This window comes from Drosophila sechellia, chromosome 2L (genome assembly GCF_004382195.2).
Source record: "Drosophila sechellia strain sech25 chromosome 2L, ASM438219v1, whole genome shotgun sequence".
NCBI classification, from domain to species: Eukaryota; Metazoa; Arthropoda; class Insecta; order Diptera; family Drosophilidae; genus Drosophila; species Drosophila sechellia.
In genome coordinates, this window is record NC_045949.1 from 16,162,248 (window position 1) to 16,184,690 (window position 22,443).

A 22,443-nucleotide genomic window follows, 5' to 3' on the forward strand; every position below is an offset into this window, starting at 1 on the left:
AACGCAGGCAATTTAGTTTTCATTTTGCGGAGTTAAACGATGAAGATTATATTTGAAGAAAATAAATCAAGTAAAATTAGAAACAAAAAAAGTGTTGGGTGGTCTTAATGTTTGGGGATTAAGGAATTGGGGATTAAAACAAAATTTTTGGAAGAAGGTTTTGTATTAACCTTTACCAATTGTTTTTTATTTTGATGTTAAATTAGAGTGATTTAATTTGAATTTTATGTGCGGCGTTGCCAGATCAGCTTCTGATTCGTTGCCTGCTTTTGGGCTTCATGTAAAATGTATGTAGATGCTTTTCGATTAATGTAGATTGGGAACTTTCGATAAATATGGCGCGTTACTCAAAATATTTGCATTTCAAGATAATTACATATATTATATTAAATTCACCATGTGGCACTTATTAAATGTGGCCATGTGACATAAACAGAAAACATCTTTACCATTTACCAAATCTGGCTGCAATAAAACCTGAATTTATAATCCCAACAATCAGCGACGCAGAAAAACACACAGTTTACAATGCTTGTCAGACAAATAGGTACACACATTTATTTGTTTTTTAGCTGCTGCTTACACATTCAGGAAAAACTAATTTTGGTTTGCTTTTCATACGCACTCACACGAACACACGACTTGCACATCGATGCCAAACAAATTCTCGCTAATTTTACAGACAATTAATTTATTCACATTTAGTTTTCCATTTTTTTACACATGACTTTTCATTTCGGTTTGGACTTATGCTGTTTTTTTTTTTTTGATTTTGTTGTTCTATGCTAAGGTAAAAACTAGGGCTAAAAAACGCAGCAGCAAAAGCCGAACTGCATTTCATCATCCTCAACTAACCAGCTATCTCTTTCTCTCGTTTATGTGACTAACTAATTTGCCCATATTTTATTAGGTTTATGTATGTATATAATATATATATATATATTCATATAAATTAATTCAATGTTTCTGTTTTTGCTCTGCTTTGCTTTGCATATAAAAATAAAAGCTACTTAAATATTATGCAAAAATCAATAGGACCTAAAAAATAAACACGAAAATGTACAATATTTCGCTTTTGTTTCTGCATTTGCGTTGGTTTTTGTTGTTTCTTTAACGAACTAGTGACGACAGTATTTGTATTTGTATAATATAGGTAAAAGTTTGCGGTTGCTTTTTGTTTGTTGGTTTTCTTGGTTGGTTTCAGTTGTTGGGTTTGGATCGTGGTGACTTTTCGACGACCAGACTTAAGTGACTAAAAAAACATCTCTGTTTCAAAATAAGGTACAATGATATATTATATATTTTTATCCATTTACATACACATATGCAGATATATGTATAGAAAACATATACATTTTATAAGTGCCTTTCTCAACGGTTAGCTTTTCTCGGGAACATGAGTTTCAGTGATGCCCAAATTGGAGCTTGACTTTTTAGCAGCCGCTTTTCCTTGTCTTTACGCTAGTTTTGCTTACTTTTCCTCTCCTTTATTGTTATTATTATTATTATTATTCATATTTTATTTTTAATTTCTGTTCTAGGGGGCGAGGTCTGGTTTGTTGGGGCTCGAGCAACCAGCAATCGGAGAAGAACACCCAGAAGAAGTGGACGATCGGGCCCCAATGGAAACGATCTATGGCAAATGCTTGGATCCCTATGTAATGTGTATTTTATAGTTAATACTGAGATTCTGCTAGTTAGACGTCTCAGGTGTGTCGCTGACCCCAGTCCCAGACCCTAACCTATCTAGTATCTATGTATTTTATGTATTTCGTGTATTTTAATATTGAAGTTGGTGGACACACAAGCTAAACTATTGTTTAGGCAGCCCTTCGAACAGAATAGAAAGTAACTTTGGTTTGTGTTCTATATTGTGGTTTGTGTTTTCCTCCGGGAGAGATGGCAGCTGTTTTACAAAGGTCTAAACTTTACACAGACAGAATAAATTAATTCACGCTAACAAAATACATATTTGCCTAATGTTCTCTATAAGTAAACCTAAAATTTTGGTCTTAATAATTTAAACGTTGCACGTATTAAAAGCACATTTCAAGTTCATACCATATGACATAATTATTCTACTCCTAATTGCCTTTTCAATTAGCTAGTTTTTGAAGTATGACCAAACGTGATTGAACCCTTCAGCATCGGCATCTCTCCCTCCCTGGTGTGTAAGTACCTTTCTCCAAGCCCTTCTCCGCTTTCTTCTCGCCCTTTCCACTTTCTCTCCGGCTAAGTAACACTGCCCCCGTTCAAGCCAAGCTTTGTACAAGTGGTGACCCCGATCCTGGCCAAACTAAAAATAAGTTGTACTGTTCTCTGTATTGGTTTCTGTATTTGCCTACTACTCTCTGTCGACTATTTCATCAAATGGAATTCACTTGCCATGCTGCGGGGCGAGGAGGCTCCTGCCCAGCCTGATCCTGCTCAAACCCACACCGATGCCCAGACCCACGGCCCCACCACTTCCGTTCCCCATCGCAGCCGTCCACTTCTTGGGGCGCCACTGTCACTTGGGCTGTATCCGCGCCGAGCGTTCCAGCTCGTTGAATTGCCCATAGTACAGCACCTCGCTGATTAGCTTCTCCGCAATGATTCGTTGCGTGCGATCCATGGTTCGCAGTTTGAGGGACACGTTCGATCCAATAAAATCGCAATCATCTCGATTCAGGGACTCGGCGTAAAAGGCGGACGCTGCAACGGCCGCCTGGGCGGAAACGCTGCTCTTGATGTGACCCGGACTGGCGGCCGATTCGGTCGCCTCGTCGTTATCCGGATCGGGTTCCTCGCCATCCGACATGCTCTCCCTGGAGCCCAGCAGCGAATTCATTAGCATATGACCCGCACTGCCGGCGCCGGTCAGTTTTCGCATATTTAAGGGCATGGCGGGTGTGCTGGCATCACTGCCTCTGGGTGGCAGGATGAAAGCACCAAAATTGGCCTTCGCCTGGGCGACTCTCAGATCCTGGGCCATGTCCACCAACTGGAGGCGACTCTCCTCGCCCGCTGAGCTATAGGAACGATGCGATTCGGGTGGTGGCGGCGGTGCAGGACCAACAACACCACCACCACCACCGCCACCGGCAGCCGCCTGACCATGGAAATAGTCCACCAACTCCTGCTTGATGTCCAATTCCTCGTGGCCGTGATGCAGCTGCTGCTGTTGCTGATGCTGTTGCAGTTGCTGCTGCTGCAACTGCTGATGCTGCTGCTGCAGTTGCTGCTGCTGATGTTGCAGGTGGTGTTGCGTGTGCGGATGGTGGTGCAGCTGCTCATGCGCCTGCCGCGGCGTGACCGCCCTTCCGCCGGCGGGACTGTTTAGCAGGTGATTCTTGTGCGCCTCGTGCATGTTGGTATTCGGTATGGGACTGCTGCCAGCTTCGCTTAGCGTGCGGTCGGACTTGATGGGATCGCTGGCTGGATCATTGGCTTCCCTACTGCTCGAACCACCGCCACCGCCAGGACCTGCGCCCGCCGGCGATCGCAGCTCGACCTTGGCAGCCAGTTGCCCCAGTGCCGCTGCCGCCGCCACATCCTCCTTGGTATTGTTGTTGTCCTCATTGTCCGAGGTGTCCATGGTCTTCAGGGGACTCTGCTGGAAATCACTGCTGCTGCTCCCACCACCAGCTCCGCCATGATAGCTCATCGGCAGGGGCACTCGCAGTTGCTGTGGCGGCACTCCGCCGCCTCCTGCACTTCCTCCTCGCTCGGAGCCACCGCCGCCGGAGCCCGATATCGGTGGCGAGTACTGACCCGCCGTATTCCAACTGTCCAGCGTCTGGCTGCTCGCTATCAACATGGGTATGTTCAGGCCCATCTGGAAGTAGAGAAACGGAACGAGTACGAGGAGATTAGAAATAGGGCATTTGCAGTCGGTTGGGGTGTTCAAAGGTTCCTCACTTCGTCATCGTGACGCAGTCCAAAAGATTGTACGATCAAGATAACCAACGCAGCGACACTGGCTACTTGAGAACTAATGCGGAGCCCATAAAATTATTAACTACAAAATTGTTTAATTAAGAGCCTGGCTGCCGCTAAACAGGGAATTCGATTTCAAAATCGAATCAAAGTCAAACAACGATACTTTTATAATATATATTTATGTTTATTTTCAAATGCGTAACTCTTATCGAAATGGAGTATGTTAATAGAACCGATAGTGGAGCAATATGTGCCCTAAATGTGATTCTAACAAATTGTCGAGATAGCAGAAAAATTAGATTTTTAAAACTAAAGTGTAATGATGATTGTTAAGTGAAATCATTCTGGCTAAGCGCTATTTATGGTCTCTTACCATATTTTTGCCAAATCATGATGGATAGACGAATTGATGTTTTATAGAAAATTACTGACTATTTCTCTTTAAATATTTCCTTTTTTACACAATATTACTCTGAACAAACAAAGCATCAAAGATAGGTAAAATTTCTTAATAAGATCCAAATTTATATCAAACTCGATTCTACTTTTTTCATTTAACAATTCGTTGGAAAACAAGAGATTAACGTCTTTTTCTTAACAAATTGTTGAGAACATTTCGTTTTGCATACCTGCAGTGTCGCTGTTAAAAGTCGAAATCAATTTGCATATAATAATACTAATTGATATCAGCAAAACCAATTGAATTAGAAATTTCAGATTCTGTTTTTTTTTTTCTCATCGCATTCCAATGCCGGTCAAAACCTCGACGAAAAGTTGTTTTTATCATTGTTCTGAGTGAATTCGAAACATAAATTAAAGCCGAAAGAGTGCGAAGTCGGACCGAATTATGATAATAATTGGTAAATAAATAATAATTTGACTGCGCTCAGATCGTGTTTTTGTTGCTTTTGCCCAATAGATGTGTGTATATCTATATATGGCAAACACACGAAGCGATCAAAACAAATTAGCAGACACACGCACGCACACAGGTGAAAAAAGCAAAACAACATGAAAGAAAGTTAAGATAGGAGAAGTTTGTATGCTCTTGTAGGTATAAAAAAATTCATATATAACTAAATCGAACTATGAACATCAAATTATACAAATTGAACAATGATGAATGTTCTAATTAGTATTATATTAAATTAAATATTTATTTTATAAAGCTACATATTAATTTAATAGCAAAATGCAAAAAGAAAGCAAGAAACTATTATAAGGAATATCAGTAACCTTGTAATGTTCTGATTAAATAGATATACCCTTCGGGAAGGGTATCATCAAAACACGCACACAGGTGGCAAAGTGCGCGAACTTTCCAAACAATCGCCCTTTGAATGAGGCCCCCCCGCTCCCCCCGGCAAACCGAATAATGCTGAAACTTACGTTTGAAGAGTTTGTAGTTGCTACGGATTCCGGCGGAATTCTGTGTGGAATCGCAGGGGATCTCAGATTAATAATATTATTATTATTATTGTTTTGATAATGCATTTCGGCTTTTGTTTTTTTTCTTGCTTAGGATCGCTATTTACACTTGTTGCAGCTAGACCTTTTTTTGTTTGCTGTGCGCGAAAGCGACGACAACGCGACTCGAACCGTAATATTTTTGTCCGAAATTATTCTAGCGGCGTAGTAAAAATTTTCGAACAGCCGAAACGTGCGAGCGCGGAAGAGAGTGAACGAGCAAGAGAGAGAGAGAAAAAGAGAGAGTAACACGCTGCTGCTTGAAGAGAACGATTTAAGAGAAACGTGCTTTTTTATGCAAAGTCTGGGTGACTCATTAAGAGCGAGATAGAACGGCAATTAACGGTCTATTTATCGGAAATTAAGGCAAATAACTAAACAAACGTAACAAATTAATTGTGATGATTCAAAACTCTACTTATCGATACTTTTAATTTCATTTGGCAACGTAATATTCCTTCTTTGAGCTAAAAACACAAATTTCTAATTGAAGTCACTCTAAATACAAATTATAAGATTCAAAATCTAATCCAATATAAAGACTGCATCGTTTGTTTTTTTTTTTTTTTTGTAGAAACTTTTGCAAATGTCAGCGTTATTTCACAGAGACTCTTCTGACATGCAAAAGAGAGCGCCCAAAGAATTCTTCTTCTAGAAGAACACAAAGAGTGGGACGGAGAGATGGAGAGTTAAATGGAGAGGGTTTTTAATGGTCAGGCGAGGCATTAGCATTAACCTACCCCACGTTTGGGGCCTCACACGAAAATAATTCAGCAACAACTACAACAAAAAGTTTAATGTGGTCAGCGGCGATCAAAGTGGGCGCTCCCTCTCTTTCTGCCCGCTCCACCCTGGCTAGCGCCATCCCTTTCTGTCTGCGACGATCTCTTTGATTTTGCCTTTCTGTCTGTCTGAGTTGTGGCGCCTAGAACTTTCCATCAAAATGCTGCGACAAAGCAAATGGGCCCCAACATTTTGGAAAAAACGAATACACTATGCTCTATTTTTTTACGAAATTACTTTTCTATTGTTATATAGTATATCCATATGTATCTAAACACATTGTATGTATGTAGCTGTCAAAAGATTTTCTACATTGCCTATTGAAAATTGAAGTTTATGATTTTGTACATATTTTTCTTTTTCCATTTTCGATTTCCATTATTTTCCGTCAAACGCCTACAAATGTCAAAAATCGAATGTTGGGGCATCCCGAGAATAAGAGTTCAACCTGGGTTGTTTATTTGTTGTTGCCCCCGCTGCTGTTTTTAAGTTTCCTCAACTACGCCGCCCCATCCCCCATCCCCCCGCCGCTATCGCCATCTCTTTTCCGCTGCTTGTTGCTATTGTTGTTGCAGCTGCTTTTGTTGTTTACGCATTCGGAGCAGAGTGTGCGTGCGTGTGTGTGTGAGTGCGCTGTGTGCGTGTTTGCATGTCTGTATTATTATTTTGTTAAGGCAAATAAAATAAAACAGACAAGAGAATGAACTCGCCCGCTCTCGCTCGCGCCCACACTCGCGCCCGCTCGCTCTTTCGCTCGGATTGTGTGTGCAACTGAAAAATGTAAACAAACTGATTATCATCCAATCCAATGAATAAATAACACACTACACAAACTACGCGTCGTCGTCGTCGCTGCTTCTACTCCTTTGGCACGAAATCCGCCCCAGTCCCCCTCTAGCCGCCTATCCCCCAACCCCCCTCTCACTCTCCACCAACGCCCCCTTTCTCCGCACCGCCCCATTCACAATTGTCGCAAGCTACCTCTTTCCACTGCTACAGTAAAGCATCCCAAACTCTTTTCGCTCAACACTTACAAGATCAATATTCCGTTGTTTAAATTTTAATTATAAAAATAAAAACATTTCATTGGACTTAAAAAAATTACTTTATTGGGTTTTAAAATCTAATATTCATTTAATCAGGATGCAATACACCATTAATAAAACGAAGATATTGAAGTTTCTACTCTGCTCTTAACATTTAAAAATATTAGAGGATTATTGGAAAATATCTTTTCTGTTCGGAAATAAATACACATATTTATTTAATATATCTCAGGAAATTCCATCTTGCATATTTATTTGAAAAGCTCAGGTTATTATGTTATGTTAAGGATAATTTCGAAGAAGTTTCCGTTACCAAAGTTCCACTGTATCTATCCGGCTGCTCACGCCAATGTTTTTGAAGTACGACGGCGATATTTTCGCAAAAGCGCATACACCGCAGCAACAACAAAAATAACTGCTACACTAACATTAATGAAACTGCCATGAAAACCGCAAGCGCAAGCGCCGCAAACAAAGCCCCCGACCCCCCGTCTTCCTTCTCACCTCCTCCATCTAAAATGGGGGATTTACACTGGAAAGGGGAGTCGTAAAATTAACAGTGGAACAAATTGCAATTGAAAATGCATTGCGGTGTGCGCAGGTGAGTGTGTGTGTGTGTAAGATGGCTTCGTCACCTGGCAGGTGCCAATACCAGAGTTGCCAAGTGTCTCGGTTAACGGGTTAATCCCCAGAAAGCTGTGCTCCCTAGTTGCTGGGAAAGTTCCCCACTATTCCCACATATACATATCTTTGTATTCGTAATCGAACGTGAATTTGAACGACTTGTAATTTCTCACTAATTCACAGGTACGATTTCCAGAGTTGTCAGGACCCATGAAAATAACTTAAAAACACTTTTTTCCTGGAACTCCATCTGCTTCCTCTTGTTGTTCGAACTGTCTGACTGCGCCTCAGCAGGAATTGGGGAACTAAAACTGTTTATTTTTTAAAATCTATTCACAGGTACTATTTCTAGAGTTGCCAGGACATTCAAATCTATCAATATCATAACCTTTTAACAAATTGTAAATATTTTTTCCATACTTTCAAATAACTTCAACTCTTTTTTTTTGTCACTAATTCATAGGAACGATTTTCAGAGTTGTCAGGCCACCGAAAAAACTTGAACCACTCAAAACTTCAAATTTCTTGCTTAACTTTGGAATGAAAACTTTGGATGGTAAGGAACTACGGCGAATTCCAAGCACATTTCCCATCAGAAAGCCCCAGATTTGCCGCCCACTACAACAAACCCTATACCCTATCATCATCACTATCATCATTACCATCTACATACTACACACATATGTACATACATATGTACATATGCATAAAAAAAAACCATACGCTGCGCGCTCGGCTCTAAACAACTTTGCAATGAATGAGTAAACAAAAACAAACGCTGACTTCGCTGCCGGCGTTGCAGTTGCTGCATATTTGCCTTGCACTTTTCATTCCACCACGGCGGGGGTGGGGGTGGGGGGTAGTGGGTGGTTTATAGGCAATGCGAGGGAAAACAAAACAACGCGAATTACAACAACAGCTGGATACTCGGCTACTGCTACAACAACAGTAGGAAACACAAACAAGAGAAAACTACACTCGAAAAACACATTTCCGAGAAACGAGTCAAGTTCAAGCTGTCGGGACGTGCAAAACATAAATTAACTTCAAAGTTGGGGTCGATTGGAACATAAAACCGTTAAGTAGTCTCAAAATCAAGCATTATTTCGAATTTTACAAGTGCTTCAATGAAGAATTTCACTTATTATATATATATTTTTGATCTATAATGGGATGCACATGTCTAATGAGAACAATTTACACACCACAGATCGAATTAGAATTAAATTTAATTTAATTAACGCTGATAAGGACTATAGTTTAAATATTTACAACAAATTTTAATTCATTTAATATTTTAATAAATAACATAGTTTACGTGATATCCAACTGAATAATTCATGATTAAACTATAAATGTATCTTTACAAGACAATGTATCTTTTCAAGATGAATCTTGAAAACAATGGTAATTACTAAAGTACTTAAAATCAAGCTAGGTTTTGAATTAAAAAACTCAACTTAACCTATAAATAATGAGAAATCAAATTAACTCCATACCCAAACTAAAGAATTCGCACTTAGCTAGTATCTCCAATAAATATGCTACTTTCAAGCTAGAAACTTTTTATTTTTTTGCAGGTGTTTCAGTTTGGGTGGTGCGAATTGTGGGTGGTGAATGTGAGGCGGTGCGTGAGCCGTTTGCTAGCCACAACATTGCGGGACAACAACCGAAACAACAATAATAACAAAAACACCAGAGCTCGTCTTCGGCTTCATCTTGTTTTTGTTTTTACTGTTCACTTGTCTTGAGGAAAATACCGCAGAGCAAAACAATTGCAAAATATGAACAAAAATACATAACAATAAGTGGGCGGTGGGCGTGGGTGGTGGTTCGTAGGTGGGCGTTCTGAAAAGGGGGCGTGGGCGTCGTTGTTAGTGCTGCCTGCACACGCAAATAATAATGACGCAGAAACAGAAAAACAACACGAGACCAAAGCCAAACCAAAAAACAAAAAAAAGGGAGCAACGGTAGAAGAAGAAAAAGTATTAAAAAAAAATGGCATTGGGAGTGGATTAAAGGGGAGCACGTCCAGTGTGAACCGATTTTGTCCTGTCCAAAGTGAGATAAAGAAAAATCACGAAAAAAAACAGACATTAAACGAATTAGCTCATGGATAACTACGCCCTTTCAAAGAGTAAGAAAAACGAACAAAATATACTATATATTTGAAAAAATGCATCATGCAAGAAATAATACTATTTTATAAGTTATCTATTGGATTTAATAAATAAAAAATTTTTTTGTAGGTTTAAATCAAGCTCTTATGTACATAAATAAACGAAGCTAAACACAAATTTAATTTCATTGCATTTAAAAACGAAATCATTGCAAATAAGTATATTATAGCCTTACAAAATAACTGTTTTGAAATAATAATGATTTTTTTTTAAATTTTACTTTTTAAACAGCTCTATTTTGATGGCCATAAGTGCCGAAATTTGTATGGGCACCGCAAAACCAGAAAACCAAAGGTGACACGACTTGGACAAACAAGTTGCATGCATTTAGCCAAGCCACGCCCCCGATCGCCCCATGCCTCCCCCCTCCCCCACCGCACGAGTAAAAGTAAAAACAAAAAACTGAGAAAAAGTCCAGGCGCCAAGTTTTATATTCTTTGGCTTGCAAAAATTTCATTTGTTTTCCAGAAACGGCAGCAAAAAAAAACGAGCGAAAACAGCAAGAAGCAGCAACAACTCCTGCTGGCATTTTGTTTTGATAAGTCTGACAAACAACAGAGCCAAGTAAAAACAAAAGCTTCCAGCGAATCACGGTGCAAAGGGGAGGGGTGGGGGGAGTGGAGACTTGGGGAGGGTTGGGGCATAAGGTGGTGTCCACCGGGTAACCACAAAACAAAACGTCACTACAGCAACAGCAAAACAAAGAGCCAGTTCGCAGCGGAGTTTCGAGACTCCAAGTTGCCAGTTAGTATGATTCATTAATTGGTTAAAAGTCAATAGCTACGGTGGTTTTTTGTTAATTAATTTAAATATGCCACTGCAAGGAAACTAATTAAACAAAGTATTATTTGAGCAAACAAGTTTGGTATTATTCTTTTCAAGTTAGCTAGCTATTTAGTTAGCAAACTGGGTTGCTTCGGCACATTTCTAATTTCTAGTTTAAGTTACTCTCTTAATTAGGTTTTAATGAATGTATATGTTTGTACATTTGGTGTATAATGCAATGGAAAACTTTTTTAACAGGTAGTGTTTTTAAAATGGATATGCATATTGATAATCCCACAGGTAATATCAAACTTACAGTTAGGGAAATCAAAATAACAAACGGAAGAAAATGAAACTCGTGAAAAAATCACCGTAGCAAGTGCTGCGTCTTCTCTGCCGGCGTCGCAGTTGCGTCGCAGTCGCCAACACATTTCGCTGTGCAAAACAAACATTTCATCATTCAGAGAAACAGAAACAACAACAACAGCAAAAGCAAAAACAGGCGAAGGAGAAGACGAAGAAGAGTTCGGCGACGAAATGTCAGGGCCCCCCAGCCCCAAGACACCCCTCTCCCTTCCACTCGCACACTTTTTGCTTGCCTGGCGCGACAACGCATATAAAAACAACAAAAATACCAACAACAAGCTGGCAGACAGTGCGAGAGAGAGGGGAAGATAGGATGAGGGAGAGGGAGGAGGCGCGGGAGAGAGCTGGGGCCAATGCCTCGCACACACACCACTGCGCATTTCTAAGAAAAATTTATGCGTAAAATTTTAATTCTGTTTTGATCGTCAACAACGAAAAAGAGCACAAACAAAAGCCGAGCACACTAACACTACGACCAAAGAGAGAGCGCCAGAGAGTGGGGCCAGTGCAGAAATAGCAAGTCACTTGCGCACATGTTTGCCTGAGCGCCAGCGCCAAAGAGAGTTGAGTCCGTTGTCGCTCTCTTATGCCGACTCTCTCCGTCTCATTTCACAGTTAACTCGAAGCCGTTGTTTTGATTGAAATTAACACTAGAAATTCATGTTTACTTTTGAAATATTCAATTGAAGTGATAAGCGTCCGAAAATATAAAATGAAATGTGTAAAATAAATATTGGTTGCTAAGCCGAAAAATTGGTCACACGTCACACGTGTGTGCTCCTCCAACTTTTTCTATTGAAGTTGATTGTGATAAGAGTTCTAAGGAATATATTGAAATACGGATATTTCGAATGAAATCTCCAACGATTTCGTCAAAAAGGCGATTTCCATTGGTTTCCATGTGTTTTTTACAAATAACACTTTTCAGTTTTGTGGAAGTACAATTTTTTCGTTGGAAATCAATAAAAAAAAAAACGTGGAAAACGTTTGCTAAAAACCATATGTGCGTATCTAAGCTAAAACTTTTCATTAATAACCTACTTGGGTTAAGATCTGTTTTAATTCTGGTTAATTTTTCATCATTTCTGAATTTGGACTTTGGTTTTAGTACATAATACACACGAATGTGTACAAATACGATAAGAACGGCACTCTACTCAATGAAATAAAAATCTTTAACAAATTATTGGGGCACACTTAAAAAAGATTTTTTATAATCGAATTATGGTGAGTAATTTGATGAGTATGTCAATTTTTCACCATAATCGATTTGTTAAAAGTGATGTACATATGTACATACATGTACTGAGAAAACATAGGCATTTCTACAAACAGTATAAAAATCCCATTTGATCAAAATAAATTGATAATTATATATATAAAAAAAAAGAGGAATTACCAAAATTTTGGTAAATTCCTATTGGGGATTTTTTCAAACCTTTTGTGCTTGACGTGCGTCATTTGTTTTCTCATGCACCAACCAATGAAAGTTAATGGAATTTGTTTAAACTAGAATGTTCGCTTACCGCTCCGAAATATTTCAGCTCTTTGGTCTTGATGCGTCTGTGCTGCATGACGGTCTGTGAGCCAGGTGCTCCGCCACCTGGTACAGTGGGTGGTGCTCCTCCGTTGCCCGCCGCCGCAATCGTACCGCTTTCGTAGGCCGCTGCCGCGGCGGCCAGTCCGTTCAGCCCGTTGTGGGCGGCGGCGGCAGCGGATGAGGAAACGGGATTCGGCACCAGGTTGCCGCTGGGGGCATTAACACCGGATCCCACGGACCCACCGCCGCTTAGGCTGCCGCCGCCCGCCTCCATGAAATCGAATCGCTTGAAGGCATACCACTTGGACGGATTGGGCTGTATGCCCTGGTATATCTTCACGAACATCTTGTGCTTCTCCCGGCGATACTGTGTGAGCAGTACGTTCATCTTCCGCTCCACTTCCGCCTTGCTGCAACCGAAACGCTCGGCTATTTCCGACCACGCCCGGAATCGACATAGTTTATCCTTGTACTTGGGATCGGCACGATTCCACAGCTCCGTATGGCAGCGGTACTGCTCGATCAGCTCCAGAGCATCGTCGTTGGTCCACTCCATGATTTTGGGCGATGTATCGCCACCGCCGCTGCCACCCACTGGTAAACTTGCTCCTCCGCCGACGACGGGCAGTGGGATCAGCTGTTGTTGCTGTGCCTGTGGTTGGGTGATGCTGCTCTGGTGGTTCTGCAATTGCTGGTGGCTCAAATACGGATGATGATGGTGATGGTGGTGGAGATGGGACGTCTGATGTGCGGCTGCTGCTGCGGCGGCTACCACGCTGGCCGGATTGAAGTTCATTTGCCACGCCTCTCAACCGATCGGTGGATGGTTGATTGCTATATATGTATATATATGTACAGATCTGTGCAGCCGAGCTCTACACTTGAGCTTTACTTCTGCTTTCTGGCGATTTGCGAAGCTGACTCTCAGGGAATGTCACGCGAAATGCACTCAATCAACATCGTCTTCTTGGGTCCTGTCGACTGGGTCTCATTCTCTTTCATTTAGCACTGTGTTTACTACTTTTCATTAACTGAAAAGAAAGAGAAGAAAGACAAAATTGGTCATTCAAAAATAAATAGTTTACTACTCTTAAGCAACTTATCACACTTTTCTTAAATAATCCTCAATTCGAAAGCGGCGAAAACAAGTTTAGTTCGGCATATATCGTTTTGTTTACGTTATCGCCGGGTTTTTCCCGCACGTCAAACATTCCGTCCCTGAGTCGAATGATACCCGTGAGTCATGCCACACACTCATTCACCACTCGAAACATTTTCAGCGAGCTGTTTGCGGCCAAATACTTGCTGTCGAATCGATCGCCATTGGTCATTGTATTATGATTCCATTTCATTCGGCCCTATGTTCTCTGTTAACTTATTTGTGCGCGGAGGTGTTAATCAGTAATGGGAAATTTTCTGGCCAACAACTAAGCATGGCCAAAAAGCAAACATAACAACCACAAACTTCAAAACCTAAAGCGATCATCATCACAGAAATATTCCCTTCTATTGCAATAGTTATAGTTGTAATTCCAGTGGCAGTCAACGTGCTAATTGCTGGGTTTTTTATTTGATTTGACATCTAATTGATAAATTTCGAATGACATTTTATGTAAACGGAGGCGGGCAGAAGTTGATCGTACGGAAGGGAAAATAAAGTACATATTTTAAAATTCTAACATTTACTCCGATATTCGTAATTGCTTTAAAAACAACACTGGCATACATCAAATTCTTTTAATTGTTTACTCAGCTAATTGACAGTTGCGAAAGTATTTAATTATTACATTAACTTTTAATTAACTTAAATGGTATAATTCAAAACCATTTCGCAATAAACTTATTTTTGGCAATTCCACAACGTTATTAGCCACATTCTAATCCCCAAAACCAACTATTATATCTGTTACCACAGCCAAAAATAATCTCAGCCTTCGTGCTTATCGGGTACGTCTCCAAGGGTAGATTAGGCGAAATTTTATCTAAACCATGATGTGACGCAAAATTATGAAATACCCCCGTAGCCGTGACGTAGCTTTATCTACTTAATATCACATGCATTGCTGAGGAAATTCCGTAAGTGTTTAAAATGCTCTGAGATCAGTGCTGGGAAAAACCAAAAACCTATATTGCGTTGCTTGTAATGATCGCCATTATCTAAACCGTAACTGATCGATCGACATTTGTAATCTCGGCAAACAGTGAAAACAATCGAAACTAGCATTTTCCATTCAGCAAGTTCCCTTATATAAATCCCCAGCAATTCCTTATAATCAGTTTTTACAGAACACACGTCATCGTCTGCCTAGGTCAGTGGCACTATATTATAGTATATACGTAGCTAGCTATAGAGCAAATTAAACCGTGGAATAAAGTCCGCAGTGGATGACAGGGCAGATTTTTAAAAGGCATTAGCATTTCGGCGTGTAACTGTCTTTACACGGGCACAAATATCGAATTTTGAGATACAGTATGTCAAGAAACTGTTTACACACTGTGAAATATTCAACTTATTACACAGTGTGTAAACAGTTTCTTGACATACTGTAAGTATTTGAATGTTTTCAAATTTTGTTTGAGTTTATACTGGTGGGTGTCGAACCCGGACGAATTTTAGATCACAACTACAACTTAACAGTCCTTAATTAAAATTACTTTTAATGTCTTTTGTGTAGAGCGAAATACGGCAGTTTCAGCGAACGGAGAAAATTCTGCCAAGAAAAACGCGTGAGTGGTAATGTATTTTTTTTCCCCCGTAATCGTGTGTGTAAATGTCACAAGTCAACAGAAGCCGAAGCGGAGGCAACAACAAACGATAACAAAGATGGCAAGGCAACTGCTCGCGCCTCGTCATTCACAATAGACGGAAGTGTATTTCGCACACACACAATCTGCACCCAGGGACACGTGCGCTTTCACTCGCACCAACACCAGCGCAAGGGGCTTTATACTATGCGGCATCTCGCTTTTACATCAATCTTTGTCGAACGTAGATTTTTTGCTTCCTGGTTTTGGCGACGAGCGCAATTTGCTTTACGTTTTAGCACTTGTCGTTCGTGCTTACAAAGCACAAAAGCGGCCAGCATAATAGGGATTTCGGAAGGGATCAAGGCTTTCGGAGATCCTTTTTTGAATTTTTAGAACAAGACAATAGCTAAAGGCTATAGTAACTAGAAAAGCTACAGAAAATAATGCCTCATTTGCTAGAATGATAAATTTCGCGTGCTAAGCATAACCATTTTTCCCAAAATACAATTATTATTTATATAATCAAGCTGTATATTAAAGCTGACAACTGTAAACTTATTTCTGGGTTTTTATAACTGAATCTTAATCAGCAACCGCAACTATAATTACATGCACATACATGTCTTTGTGTTTTAGTACACGAATTAGCACACATAATTTCATAAAATAAATCGTTTAGTAATCGGTTTTTGTCTGTCGAACAAAAGTTCGAGAAGTATTTCTTTTTGCGCAGATTGCTACGCTGCGCAAACAGCTGGATGAATCATAACGGTAAACTCGCGCACGGCACTCACGCACACACAAGCAAGCAGAGTTAAAAAGAGACGGGCGATAAACCTTAATTTGTTTTTAGTTCGTTTCGTGTGGTTTTTATTGTTTGTGTTTTATCCGTGTGTGTGTTTTTTTTTATTGTGTTTAGTTGTTTGCTTTTGTTGTTTGCGCCACACTATGCGTCAATTTTTAGACGCGACACATTTTGGTCTATTTTTAGGACTTGTTTTTTACGCCACGCTGCTTTTTTTACGCACTTTTTTGCTCTTTGTCTTTTTTCAAGTGATTTTCCAATTATTTTCCGTTGTAGCTATAAGCTGGAAATACTCGAAATGCCATTTTGGCTATGTTTTTTTGGTTTTTCCCTTGCATTTCGTGTGCGACCTCGTGGTATTTTTAAGTAGCACAGTTTTGAGGGATTTTCTTGGAATTCTGCGGTCATATATTTTGTTGGACTATTTGTACTCTTGTTGTTTACTGATTGTGAATAGTAGAATTTGGGTTTTTCTGCGTTCAAAATTAATTTGCATGTCTCGAAGCTTTGATTTGTTATTTGATTACCGAGAAAATGTGCGACTGTATGGAGAATTTATCAGGAATTTCTAAATGTCACCGTTTTTATTGTCTTGTAATGTGAGTCAGGGCGGAAATGCTTAGGTTGCCATTTTATTGGATGTTTATTTATAAATAAGGTGTGTTGTTTCGTTACTACTTGTTTTTACTTTAATTGTTTCAGAAGTTTAGTGAATTTCTGTGTGTTTGTTTCGGGTTTTAATATTGAGTGTTATATAATCTTATTGATCTTAATACGAATCATTTTGATTGCACAGATTTTTATATTCCACGCTTTATTTGACTGATTTCTTCGACCATTTTGAATTCATTTAACAGCGCTGCCGAAATAAAGGTCTGAATCAGAAAACGTTGAATTTGCATAAAATCCATGTTATCCACAATTTAGTTTGTTTTCGCCTTTTGTCATTTTGAATAAAGAAGAAACTCAGGGAGAGAAACACAACACAGGCCAAAACAAATTAAACAACGCAAAAAGTAAACAACATCCAACGCGAAATTGAGCACAGAAACTTAAAAATACATTTCAAGGCGGGCGGAATGAAATAAAAAACAATTTACAATCGAACGCAGACACACTCGCGAACGCACATGCTATATGTGTTTTGAAATAAATTTGAGAAACACTTTTTGTTAAATATTTGTTGACTTATTAGGGGTGTTTCGTTCTTTATTAAACCAACATAAATATTTGTTTTCGAAGCTGCACAAGGTTTTCCAGGGGTTTCAACATATTTTATGTGGTTTTTATCATCAAAATAATTTTTAGAATAGTTTTTAAGTTTTGGCTCACAATGATTGGTTGATTTTTCCATGCGAAAATAATTACTTTTGTCTCACAGTTTTTTTTAAATTTTTTATTACATTATTTATTAAATAATTAATAAAAGTTTTGAACTACATTCATTTTATGCGCCTTCTTTTTAATCCCATGCGTTTTTTTGGTTTTAAATTATGTCTTTTAAAAGAATTATGCTAATAATAGCTACTTAATTGCACACATTACTTTTCACCGCCTTTCTAATAAAGGAATAATATTTCACACTGATATTCCCGTCCATAAATACCGTTTGAATTCGAAAATATTTCGATATTTTGGTTTCTGCCTTCACTTTTCCGTTATTTGTTTGGCAAGCAAAAAGAGGCTGTGACGAAAACAAACATCCTTCCCGAAAAAAACACACGTACTGGCGATATTTACCGCTATTTCAAAGGCGCTGTTGCGCTTTTACGGCTCCGTATTTTTCCCGTTACGCGCGCAATATTTCATCGAAACAACTACAGCTTTACCGTTAATTACAACCGCTCGCGAGCACCGGATTTCGTCGACTGTTCGGGCAAACAGTCGCAAACCTATTGGCATCGATTTGTAAACGCACCGACTGCGCTGCCGACGCAGAAGAAGAAGCAGAGGCAGAGTAAACAGTTGTTTCGTGGAAAAACAAAACGAACATCGTAATGAAGTTCTCTTTGGCCTGTTGTGAAATTCTACAGTGCCTTGTCATGCTTAAGGCAACAACAACGTTGGTTGCGGGTGGGTGGGGGGTAAGAGAGCGGCGGAGAGAGTTATTGCGGGAGAGAGAGAGAGAGCAGTGCAGTGCGCGCCAAAAAAAAACAGTGGCAGACATACAGGAGCGGCTAAGAAAATAGTATTTACCTAAGCTTTTGCTCTCTATATCGAAACAGTTAACAATGTTGTTAACATTACGACATTAAAATATTACGACATATATACACATCACAGAAATTTTATTAAATTATATGTTATTAAATGAACAACTCCTTTAACTTAAATGTTTTATAATATTTTTCATCGCGTATATGATATATGTTGGATGTGCATCATGCGTGCTTTTTTCTGTGTCCTCTGCTGTGTGAAGGCTGACTGCGGCGCGGCGTTGACGTCGACAGCGCAGTTGTTTTGATAAAGAGCAAAAGAAACACGGCAGCAACAACAACATCAAAAGGGGGGATGGGAGGGGATGAATGGTCGGTTGGTGAGGGGGTGTCGGCTGGAGAGGGGGAGGGGAGACGGACCGCTTCTTGGGCCGCACACACATACAACGACACGCGCGCAGCCGAGTCAAACAAACAAATAAAATGTGAAGCAGAAATGGCAAAAAATTAAACAAACAAGTAGACAGGAGCGGTTCAGTGAAAAAAAAACGAGTTGAACGAACCGAGGTCGAGACAAAATAACAAAAATAACAATAAAAAGCCATAATCACAATCTGCTTCGCGCCAAAATGAAACAAAATGTCTACTACGTCGTAGTAAAATTCCTAAGACCCAAAAAAATTAAACAAAAGAAAGTTCAATGAATGTGGTCATATTTCAGAAAAAAGAATTGTGATATTAATTATTAAGCTCGATGAGTTATTTACTGAATGACTTTGTGAATGTGAGATTTGACCCAATTCGTAAAAGTATTATTATTACAAAAAATTATTATAATAATACCTATTTTATTATATGTCATTTTTTTTTTAAATATTGCTGAACTCTATTTCTATTTTAGATACTACCTTGTTAATACTGTCTGTGCACTCAAATGGATTTTCTGGAAACTAATTAATAATAGAAATGCAAAGCTGTAAGTCTTCTCTTTTCTCCGCACTTCATAAGTTCGAAATATTTCCTGCTTTTCTATTTCGCTGCCTTTCTTGTGTTTCTGTTTCTGTTTCGGTTTCTATTTATTTTTGTTTAGTTTTGTTTGCTCGTTAGCCGAGTGGGCGGTACATTGGGGGGCAGGTGCTCTCCCACTTCTATCTCTCTCTCTCTCTCCCCCACTACATATTTCTCTCCAAATGTATCTCGCTCGCTCTACTTGCTTGTTTGTTTGTTTTTCGTGGCGTGTTTTGGTGTTGTTATTGTGCTTGGTGCGTAGTTTTTACGTTCGTCATCGTTCGCCTGGTATTTCCGTCTTCTGCCGGCATCGCTGCTCGCGCTCTGCCGCAGCGTTGGCTAAATGGTTTGCCTTGAGTTGTTGTTGTTGTAGTTGCACTATATATTTGTTTTTTTTTGCGCGCAAACGGATTGCACTTTTGCACAGCGAAAATAAATTCTGAGTACTAATATTAATCATTGAATATACATTCATATGTAATACTTTTTTTGTTGACGGTTATTAAATGTATCATAATTACTTACACATGTATTAATTATAATTAATTAATTTGTTTGTGTTTATAAAATAATATATAACAATAAATAATTATTACAAATCGTAAAAAGCCGCAATTTGCTGAGTTCTGTTCTTACTTTATATTTGCCAGATACTCTTTTGTTTCCATCGCAGTCGGCACGCTGCTTTTTCCTCTGCTGCAGTCAAAGTGCATTGCGTTTTTGGTGGCTGCGTGGGCGGTGTATTTTTGCTTTTGTTTTTATTGCTGTTGTTCTTCTCTCGTGCGCAAGTTCTCAGTTCACGTGCTTCGCTCTCATCCCCTTCTCCGGCTAAGTCCACAATTCTTCTCTTTCCGCTTCCTTTCTTCCTCTTGTCTTTCACAAAACCATTGTCATGCTTTCTCTTTCGCGCCTTCTGTTTTAGTTTGCCGTTCTTGGTCGAATTTTTGTTGTGCCGTTACTTTTGGCAAGCACTGTGGAATGCAATTAGAAAATAGTCCGTTAAGAAACTTTGAAAAACATTTTTCATATAAAAGACCAATTAATTTATTAAAATTATGTTATATTATCTTCTATAAATTAAATTATAAACGGTTTTTTTTAAGTACTATAACAAAATAGTAGAATTTATTGGCATATCTTAAATGCTCTTTAAACTCTACCACATCATGCCAGCATTTTCGCACTGTAATCAATTTGGGTCCACGTTACGATAATAAACTAAGTTAATCTGATTTAACTTTATACGCGGCCAACAAATAAAACAACAAGTCATCGTTTACATGGCATAATTTAATCGATGCCGCCCACTGTGAAGGCCGCATGAGAAATGCTAATTAGTACAAATTCGTTTGTCACAATTTGACAGTGGGCGGGGGCATTTTCTTTTTTGCGAGTAATCAAATAAGAAAGTTCGTCGATGGGGCAAGGGTGAGGGGTGGAATGTGGGGGTGTCTCTGCCGCCGCTCTGGCGGCGTCGACGGCGACGCAGCAAACAAACACTTGTTTGCACAGGAGAACGAGAGCGCAAAAGGGAAATAAATCTCTTTCAGAGAGACAAATAGAGCGAAAGGAAAGGGACTCAGAGAGAGCAGGCGCACAGTGTTAAATGGATTACACTGAAAAAATAAGATCTACTGATGTAGATTAATATACTCTTAACAAATAAGAAATCATTTTGATGCTCAAACGAAAATCTAAAGTTAATAACATATACTACAGTATTAATTTCCTAAATTGGTGATTTTAATAGTATCTCATTAATTTCTTTCACTTTATTTGCGTTTGTTTGCGTACGAATTTACAACTAGGAAGCAATTTCGTTTGTTTACAATGTTTGTGCGTGGGCGGCAATAGCGAAAAGAGAAAGAGAGTGGCGGTATAATGTCCCTGACTACCAGAAATTAAGTCGTGTTGTTTTGCGACCCCCCACACCCGTCACACCCACCACCCACTCTCAGCGAACACCTCTGCCGACTGGGATGTCGACGTCGGCAGCGACGCAACTGAAGGTCATTATCCATTTCGCATTTCTTAGTTGGTTTTGCTGCCGATTTTTCTCTTTATCACTATCTTTTAGGAGTTTAGATAGAGGATATTTTTGGTTTAGCCAAGCATTAATAAATAAAATATTATTCTAATGTTCCTAGAAAGGAATGATGATTATAAACTGTATTAAATTAATTTAACACCTTAACTTTTTGAAACGAAATCAGTACGAAAACTATTCATTACAAAATGGTCTTTTCTAGCAAGGGTTTATGTTTATTAGTTTATTTCATGGTATACTTTGAATGAATTGGCTGTTGCCTGCATAAATGCAGACTTGTTTTTCGGGCGGTTTTTTTTTATTATTCCTTTTGTTCTTGTTGTTGCTGGACTTCGGCTGTGGAAATGTGTAAACAGTGGCGACTGCGACGTCGGCAGCGAAACAACAAAAACGAAGGGAACGCAGGCATAAGAGTAAACAAAAGTACTTTTTTCCCGTTTTTCGCATTTTGCAGAGACAATGCAAGAAAGTTGGGTTGGGAAAAATGGAAAAGAGGGATGGGGGCTGCAAAGAAGAAGAAGAAGTTCCGGTTGTTGTGTAGAGGGGGGAGGGGGTTTATACATAAGGAGGGGAAACGGACAGAAATACCGAAAGCAAAGTTAATGAAGATGAGCCTGATGAGTTTTGTTGCTCTTGTTGTTTTGTTTTCGACCGCCTTTTGTTGTCGAGCTTCCACTGCAAAAAATATGCAAAGCAGCAGCAACAATAACTAAAACAACAGTAAAACAGCAGCAACTGAAAATGGCAAGAAAACATTCTTATGTATACATATGTACATACATTCATGTATGTATGTAAATATAAATGGGTGAAATTACACTTGCGGTTAAGATTAAATAACCTAGAGTTTGTAAATAATGATAATTATTTGACTTATGTTTTCGATCAACTAATAATAATAATATCAATATTAGTCTAAAGAACTTATTAAACAATACTTTGACTATTTTTAACAAAAAATAAAAATAAGGAATTACTTTTTATCAG

At 39.2% G+C, this 22,443-nt stretch overlaps 1 protein-coding gene across 6 annotated transcripts; it reads right to left on the reverse strand.

The window, feature by feature from the left end:
* Positions 1-522: 522 nt before the first annotated feature.
* On the reverse strand, positions 523-18,138 carry LOC6614387 (homeotic protein female sterile). 6 transcript variants are annotated; one of them, XM_002038789.2, is made up of 3 exons: positions 17,986-18,138; positions 12,679-13,723; positions 523-3,817 (listed from the first exon to the last, which is right to left on the reverse strand). In XM_002038789.2, the coding sequence occupies exons 2-3, from the start codon at positions 13,486-13,488 to the stop codon at positions 2,510-2,512; spliced, it is 2,118 nt and encodes a 705-aa protein (XP_002038825.2). In that variant the 5' UTR covers positions 13,489-13,723; positions 17,986-18,138; the 3' UTR covers positions 523-2,509. The 6 variants fall into 6 exon arrangements, with proteins under 6 accessions (XP_002038825.2, XP_032569683.1, XP_032569684.1 ...); XM_032713792.1 differs by having other exon boundaries at positions 17,973-18,138; XM_032713793.1 differs by lacking the exon at positions 17,986-18,138 and adding an exon at positions 17,852-17,949.
* Positions 18,139-22,443: the final 4,305 nt, after the last annotated feature.